At 45.2% G+C, this 8,804-nt stretch overlaps 1 protein-coding gene across 6 annotated transcripts in view; it reads right to left on the reverse strand.

The window, feature by feature from the left end:
• GRIK2 (glutamate ionotropic receptor kainate type subunit 2) overlaps positions 1 to 1,924 on the reverse strand; it is a 640,311-nt gene extending 638,387 nt beyond the window's left edge. For all 6 annotated transcript variants that reach the window (XM_059942024.1, XM_059942025.1, XM_059942026.1 and 3 more), the window contains exon 1: positions 1,590 to 1,924. In XM_059942024.1, the coding sequence (XP_059798007.1) occupies positions 1,590 to 1,704 (115 nt within the window). In that variant the 5' untranslated portion in view covers positions 1,705 to 1,924. The remainder of the gene's footprint in view (positions 1 to 1,589) is intronic.
• Positions 1,925 to 8,804: the final 6,880 nt, after the last annotated feature.

Below are 8,804 nucleotides of genomic sequence, written 5' to 3' on the forward strand. Positions count from 1 at the left end.
TTCCAGCGATACAGGGACCTGTTTAATCTCATCCAAAGAAACAAGCATTCCTGTGGACGCTTGTTGCTAAGAGCAACGTGCTTAAGTACCATCTAAAGGCATGAAGAAAGCAGGAAAACTACTACAGCAGGAATCCAGTTATAACTCATTGTCTTTTCTTGTCATTACCAGTCTTCTGGACTCCAGGTGTGTCTATGTGTTGGTGGGGGAGGGAAGGTAGGGTTCCCTTTTTCAGTATGTGAAAGCATTCCTACCCTGGTTCCACAAAGCCTGAGATAGAAGATGAATTTTATTATAGAAAAAGCATATGGGAAAAAGGCAAGAAAGAAGATACTGCTGACATAATAGGAAGTGCAGGCAATCACTCTTCGATTTAAATTTGACTGAGTGACTTAATGTATCTGCTTTTATCTCAAAGACATATACTCAGGATTATACGGTTTCCTGCACTCTTTGGTCTAAATCCACTCGAACTGTCAAAGGAGGCGCCCACAGTGGGAGCGTTTACCCTGCTGGCTTTCTCCTTTCTGGCTCTTATCTACTTAAGGGAACTTTCCCTGACTAGTTCTCCTACTGAAACTCCATTGGCCATCGAAAGCGGCTGAGCGTTGCCCACGCTTCATTTCCTCCAAGCAAATCTGACCAGCGTTTCCACCGGAGTCTCACGTTTAGCTTTTCCTTCGAGCCCCAAGGAAACCTGATTCCTTAGGAAAGCAATGGGTTCCCCTCATATAGAACTGCCACCTCGGCTTTTTTTTATCATGCTACAAGTGAAATAAAGATGCAGACTCAGACTCCCATACACAGACTCCCTCCGCCCCAGTCACCACTGGTCATCATGTATTATTAGTCCAGGACGCGCAGTGAGAAACCTGTGAGAGGAGGGCTCACAAGTTTAAAACAAACAAAAACTCTCCCTCACGACGCTATTTCTCTCCAACAGCAGCCTCCTCTTGTTAAGCAGACCCTTCAACCTTACAACAATATCTTTAAAAGCTCCGCGTACCCATAAGGGGACCAGGGATTGAAAAACCGGTAGAATGAACCGAAAAGGCTCTCTGATGACAAATCAAAACGGTTAGCGCCTTTCACTTGCGGACCTGCCCAGGTCCCAGGCGGAAGCGGACAGACGCCAACTTGCCGAAGAGTTACCAGATATTAACTCATCAGCGGGGCCATCTGAGAGGCGTGTAGCCCCAGCGCGCACGTTCTTGGGGAAGGAGCAGCGGGCCGAGCCCGGGAGGCTCCCGGGGCGACAGGAGGGAGCGGCGGCGGTGGCCGTACCCCCAGCGTCATTACCGTCTCTGAGACTGGCTACCATGGGGACGTAACGCAGCCGCCACGACCACACACTGACACTCACTTCATCCTCCCGCGGCTGATTTTTTTTTTTTTTTTCCAGTAAAGGGGTGGGGTGGGGAGAAAAGAAATGAAAAGCACAGTGGGTCCTTTCAAACCCTGGGAAGCGCCGGAGAGTGAACAGGTCCAAATGCACCGAGCCCACCCACCTAGAGGAGCGAACACGCCCGTTTACATCCGGCTGCCTCTGAGCCGGATACCAGGCGATGGAGAGGGATGGGGAATCTTACCAAATCTTAATACATGCGTGGTTCCTTGAGAATATCCAATCCACAGTAAGCAGAGCAGGAGTTTAATGGTGCGCCTGAAGACTGGATTACTTAGAATCGGGGAAATAATCTTCATGGTGTTTCTGTGTCCACACGCGCGGCACCCACTTCCCCGATCTAGCGTTAGGCTCCCGGTTCGGGTAGGAATGAGGATGCGTCGAGTGGTGGCCGCAGACACGATCACGGCATGGTCACAGAGAGAGGAAGGAGTCTCCGCTTCCCAAACCCATTAGCAATCGCTGCATGTTCTTCCCTCACTGCGCCAAGGAGCAACCTTCCACTGCAAGGGATGGTGGGACATCCATGTTAGTCGGGAAGCATCCGGGAGAAATCCAGCACGCACACCCCCAACGTCCGGCCGCGCGAGCCTGGGGAAGCAAAGGAGGAGGAAAATCAATAGGAAGCCCAGCCTTGGAAACCGCCGAGGCGTCGGTAGCGAGCCACAGTCCCAGCACAAAAGGCGCCTTGCTCTCAAAGGTTTTGCCAGGCCCTATTCTACTGCACTGCTGCACAGCTTCTGACGTGAAGCCAAGATTAAGTGAGAAAAATTGAGATAGCTGCTTGCCTCTTAAGGCTTCCTGCCAGTGAGCTTCCCAACATCTATTATGCAACCGATCTGGTCGCCCACCTTGAGCTGCAAGGAAGAAGTCGGATTTATTTGCGTGGGAAAAAAAGTGCTTTTATTTCCAGTAAGAGTCTTTACTAAGGTAGTGACTGATGTATGCAAGCGGACTTCCTACATCAACTGATGAATTTTAATAAATGACAAGCTAAGACAAAGTCACTTTGCCTAGGAGTTGTAAAAAAGGAAGTGGTCTAACACGGAGGAATTTACTGCAGATGTAAACTGTTTTTAGGCTGAAAGAGGGTCTTTTTATACTTTTAAAATTCTGCCCAGGAATTAATATAGATTGAAGTGCAATTGGAGAGGTGAAGATAGTCTTTAAAAACTTAAGTGGGATATTCCTTGATTACTACCCAGCAATAAAAACAGATTTCTGCAAGTGGCCTTTTAGGGGGGGAAATGTTGAATTAAAAGGAGGGAATCATATTTCCCACCCATTTTTACCTTATCTAAAGTAATTGTGCATATATTAAAAGACAATGCTATTTGAATGGGTGCAGCAAACTCCAAAGGCTTCAATAATTTATGCCCAAATTTCTTCTCACTTTGGTTTTCTGAATATCTGTTTCTTGAAGGGGTGAAATATGGAATCATAGCTTGAGCAACATTGAGTGGCACAGTTTTGTCTAAAAATACCTTATTATTTTCTAGTCTTCTGATCAGAATATTCAGAGTCCCCAGACAGTGACTGTCTTGGCTTTCACAAGTAGCAATTTATTCAAGAAAAAAAGTACAGAAATATATTCTCTTTTAACATAAAAATATATTTTATTATTGAAACAGGTAATATGCTGTCCTCCATGCATATAGATTAAAATACCCAGTCCTAATATTTTACATTAGTAAGTGAAACTAAGATGGATAGTGATAAATATATTACTATATATTAATATTTTTAAGAGATCAGGAAGCACAAAACGCAAATTGCTGGACGTGTATCTTAAAATTAATCTTTTTCATAACCAACTAGCAGGGCATAGGTTAACCCTTATGAAAAAATTATAAGATCATATCATATTTAAAGAATATCTAAATTTTAAGTAAGGAGCGATATGAGTACTATTTCTTCCAGATAGCAAAATTTTTAAAATCTATTTTAAATCTATTTTTTCTTAAGATATTATAAAATGCTGATTTGAAAATAAACCTACATTTTGCAAAGGCATCAAGTGGGCATTGATTTTTTTCTTTAAGATGGAGGCATAACTGCAGTGTCAAAAATAAGTATCATGAATGGCTAGTTCTGCAATGTAGCAGGCAATTCAATCAAATAATCTGACTATTTGAGCACTTTAAAAGGAACACCTTGTGCTAAAACCAAGGGTATCTAGCGACTCCTTCAGTCCATGTTTAAAATACCTCTTGTAAAGCATGTACAGCCCAACATGTCCTGTCTTGTATTTGCTGTCTCATTTATTCCATTCTATTTGTTCCTTTCCTTTTTGATCCTTGCAGAGATAATAATGACTGCCAGGGCAACAATAAATATTCTTATTTTTTCATCTGTCAATATAATTGATATCTACTACCAGAAAATAGCATGCTCTGTTGTGACTAATCAAAATACTGCAGTTTTGAAGTCTGGTTGGCATTTAACGGAACTTGAGAAAACAAAATGTACCATAACTCCTTGTTCATGTATTCTGTTAACATAATGGCATCTGACATTACAGTTGTAGCTTTTCTACTTAAAACTAGCATTCTAAACTATTTAGTTTTTGTGGGATTATTTATTGGGTGTCTAGTTGAAAAGTGAAAGATCAAGCTTCTAATTTCATGAAGTTCTTACACAGTAAATTAAGCAGTAAAAAGTCTATCACAAATTTTTCTTACTATTAATTGGTCCCCAAAGAACCAATTTTGCACATATGCTAAATTAGGCTCATTTACATCCATCAGCTAATCCAAAAGGCTTCAACACCACAGACAGCAACTCCACCTGTCCAACTGAACTTCTGCAAGACAGGAGACGACCTTTCTTCAGTACCGCGGACAGCGCTCCAGACGTCAATTTATTCTGGAGCAGTACCTTGAAAGTAGTACATTGAATGGGTAATGTGCCATTTGAAGTGACAATGTGCATATTTCTGCTGTACAGACTCTGGGAGTTTGAATTATTGCATTGTTCACATTGTCAGAAGGACTATTTTGTCAACTGTGTTGTGTGTATATTTCAGTGTGACTTAACTTGGATTGCTTAGCATACCCAGGATGTGCTAATAGCCATCCCTTTCCAGGGCATACTACTACAAAAGCCATTTACATTAACTGTGAGTTCCCTTATGAGCACTAAACTTCTTGTTTCTCAGTACAGAAAATTGCCTGAAAGACCACCAAAATTCAGAATACCGAATAATGCTGTCAATGTTCACTGGCTAAAGACATTCCTAAAATGTACAATTAGTTATTGCTTTAGAATTCTCCACCTCCAGATTTCCATCTGTTACAAGGGTTATCAGATTAATTCTCATTCTTTCTCATTAAACTTCACTCACTCCCAGGGCAAAAACAACAACAAAAACCCTAAAACTACCTCCCCAACACTTGAACAAAATGATTTGGTGGTGTAGAAGATGCCTTATAGTAAGGCAATTGTGAAGTTATTACAAGTTTCTCCACAATACTGGTACCATACATCATAGTTCTGGGGCAATATGAAGGATTGATAGAGTCATTATATAGTATTCACTGACCAGATTTAACTCATTTTTAAATTTGTCATTTGCTCCTTTCTCAAAGGAAAAAACAAACAAACAAACCCATTGTTTGATGTCAGACAATCGTATATATTTAGCAATAATGAGATTTACACACCTTATTCCATGGTTTCATTTGTTTTTTTTCTCATTTTAACCATATGGCAACCTTTATTTCTAGAAGCCAAAGCTCTGTAGGTTCCAAGGTCAAAGCAGAGATGACAAACTGCAAATGCACACACATATGCATGCACACACAGGAGCTGTGTCTATAAGTAAGCCTCAAAAAAAAAACAAACAACAAAACCACATAGAAGGCTGACATGAAGAGATATCAAGCCTATGATAAATTAGCAAAGAACAAAATGCATTTCATGTTCATGCAGAGCTTGTTCCAACAACAACAGCAAAAAGCCATTAGCTTCATCTTGCACTCTATTTTTATATTTACTGACACTAATGACCTCTTATTCTTGGGCACCATTACTTGAGAAGCAATTTTAGTTTTCTATCCTCCCAGTGAAAATGAATCTTATTCTAGTTAGCTGCCACCTGCTGGGGCATGTACAAACGTGTAATAATCCTTACAGCACAATGTTTCAATAGACAATGCCTATACCTTTTGCAACAAACAGCAAATACATATCCCAGGACAACTTGAATTTCAAAGGTTCTTCCATGTTATATCTATATTTAAGTTTTTCACATGGAATTCTTTTTAAGAATTCCACTTGACTTGTCACTGAAGTCCTGCTGTTGTGTGACATTTGAGAAACCTCATCTTATAGTAACACCTGACCTATTCTTCCACACATGTGGCCTGTTGTATTGCAGCTAAGCTAAAATAAACAGCCTGCTCATCCATGGCATTAGAGGTGCCAGAGAATAATGTCAGAGCTCATGTCAGTTAAAACCACACTGTTGCGTATTTGCACTTCACCCTTCCTAACTATGAATGCTACGCTATGCAATCCCTTGTGATTCTGAACACATTTCAGCTGTTCCACCAACATTCTGCTGCATTGATGATTAATGACATTTAGAGTTTTAATTAATTCTTAGATGCAAAAAGAAGTGTATATTAATTAAGAAATTGAATTAGAATAGATTTACATGACCTGGAATCTTTTTTTATTTTTATTTTTTTTTAAATTGCAGAGCTGTGCAATCTTAAACGGGTTTGAATAGAAGAAAACAAACAGGTAAGACTTCTAGCATCACTTATTTCTCTAACACCTTCCTCAGTGTGTTTCATTTTGTTTGTTTAATTAATAAGTTCCTAGGGCCATTGGAAGCTGCCTTGGTGATTACAGGAATGGTTTCTATTAAAAGTTACAAGGTAATGAACTTAGACAAATCAAGATTGAAATTTCAGTGCCTATCTTCCAGCAACTAAACTACAAACTAAGATTCAAATGAATCAGTCATCTCGTGAAGTTAAAATAATCATTAATCCATAAGGTAATTTCTGATGACATAATACTTACAGCATGAAGATGAAGAAATGATAGAAGGTAATCTGTGCGTTACCAAAAGGATAGCAGTAGTAGTAAGTTGTCTAACATCCCTTAGTCCCTAAACGGGAAATCATTTTCTAAGAAGGCTCAGCTAGGTCCCCTTGTTTAGTAAAGAACTCCTTGAAGGTAAAAATACCGGAGGATGAGAGTCATTAAAAGTTCTTGACGTTTGTGATCCACCCTGGTGACACTTCTCCCCTCGCCCTAATGGGACGCCCTCCGAGTTTTTTCAGACGCTCTCAACACTGGCACCGGATAAAATGAATGTCTGTACTTCCTCAGCACGGAACTAGGGAGCATGGTTAATGGAAGAATGGGAGGATGGAAGGAAGGCTGGGGAGTTTGTCAGACCCGCAGGCAGACACACAGCTTCTTGCCATCTGTCTCTCTTAGCCTCGCGTGAGTCCCAGTAGCTGAGGCTACTTCCTGACCCGTCCACTTATTAAATTATTTTATGGGGAGAACGCGAGCGCCTGCAGGGGAATTGGCTGAAGCGAGCGGGACAAAGCCGCTCGCAGTGAACTGGTCCAGCGGGTGCCCCGAGCGCACCGGCTCCGCCGCGCCGCTGTTCGCCTTCTTCCTCTCCAGGCGGAAAATGCCCCTCGCCCACCCCGGGTCCCTCCTGTCCTCGTGGGAACAGACACCTCAGGAGGCAGCCCGGAGCGGAGCCCACCCGAGGGGAGCCCTTACCTTTCGCAGGGGGTGAGGTGGGCGGAGAGGGGGAGGGGTGGTCCTCGGGGAGGAGCAGCCGGAGGAGGTCGAGCTGGAAGTCTCCGGCTCCCGGACGGAGCAGCGCAGCCGCAGGCGCCGAGCGCAAGTGACGGCGGCAGCTGAGACGGAGACCGTGAAGCAGCGGCAGCGGCGGCGGCGGCGGCGGCGGCGGCTGAGGCGGCGGCGGAGACAGACACGCCTCCTGGCGGGGGTTCCTCGCCTCTTGCTTTAAAGGCGCCGCGCTCTTTTCCCCGCGGTCCGGGCACGCTCTGGGACGCCGCGGCCACCAGGGCGCAGCGCTCGCCCCTGGACCGCAGAAGCGAAAGTGCGAAAATTCTGGGCGCCCACACAGACCTGCACGTTATGAACTCCCCGGCCTGGACTTCATCCCCAGCGTACAGCCCTGCCTACTCTGAGATGGGGAGGCTGGGAATGTGATGCTTGGTTAGGGAGTGATGCAAATCGCCAAGGAATTTGCCTGGCCCTGGGTGGTTGGCAACACGTATAAGTAGCCCGAGCGCGTTTGGTTCTGAGTGGTGGCTTTTATACCTCTCCGAAACCATGGCAACGAAACTTCTCAGCTGCCAGGATTTGAGGAGCAGCTGGTAGTCTCCAAAGTGGCCCTTTTAGTCCAACTACTGCCATTTCCCTTTGAAGTCTACGGGAAAGAACTTGACCTGCGCCTCACCCGCACCTCTACCTCAAGTGCACCCTACCAATGCGCTTCCCCCTTGCTGCCTGTACCCCCTGAGACGTCTGAAGTCACGGCGCCCCTCTCCCTGCCTTCGTTTCTAAAAACAGAAAGGGACACTCCCGAGTGTAGGGGGCTGGGGGCGGGAGGGTCGGCGGACAGTCTCTGTGCCAGTCTGGCGCCTTAATGGCCGACGCCTCCTTTCTTCCCAGGTCCCTGACCTCCCAAATGAATTGCAGAAGGGAGTTGGGTTTGAGATCTGGTGGGCACCTAACAGGTTGGTCGCAGACTCAAAGGTTGGAGAAAGAAGCCTGGGGAGCATTCCAGGCCTGGCGGCCGCTGGTCTACATTCTATAGTCTAGAAGACTTCTTAAATAGGCCCGACTTGGGGAAGGGCGCCTAAGTTCCCTAGTCTTGCCGCAACCCGGCTTCCAGGGAGGGGCCGCCGGAGGCGAGCACACCCGGCTCCCCGTGCTTCTCAGTAGAAACGATTAGCTTCTGCAAACAATCCCCGATCTCCGCTCCTCTGGGTCGGAAAAGTCAACATCTATTCAACACCGTTGCTATTTTATCCTCGGCCCTACACTATTATCTAGAGCAGAGACTTTGCAAGTTGCCCCCAGAGGAAGTTGGCGAGCAGCGATTCGCTGGGAGGTTTAAGTGAGGCTGAGCGGGAACAGGCCGGGCGCGCTCGGCCGGGAAACAATTTTCAACCGGGCTGTGTAAGGAAGGGGCCGGGTGAGATCCCGTGGCTCTCCTGAGTCCTCGAGCTGCCCTCATCCCTGGGGACACTGTAGTTTCTAATTCCCAAGGCCGCGGAAGTAGAGACACTCAGCGTCCCCAGGGACTGGTCGTCTGGGCTGGAGACAAGCGTTTGTCCTTTTGTTGCTTCTTCCCTGCAGGCCTGGTAGAGTTAAGCCCTCCTCCGCGCCTGAC

The sequence above is a fragment of the Balaenoptera ricei genome, chromosome 12, assembly GCF_028023285.1.
Source record: "Balaenoptera ricei isolate mBalRic1 chromosome 12, mBalRic1.hap2, whole genome shotgun sequence".
In the NCBI taxonomy this organism is placed as follows: domain Eukaryota; kingdom Metazoa; phylum Chordata; class Mammalia; order Artiodactyla; family Balaenopteridae; genus Balaenoptera; species Balaenoptera ricei.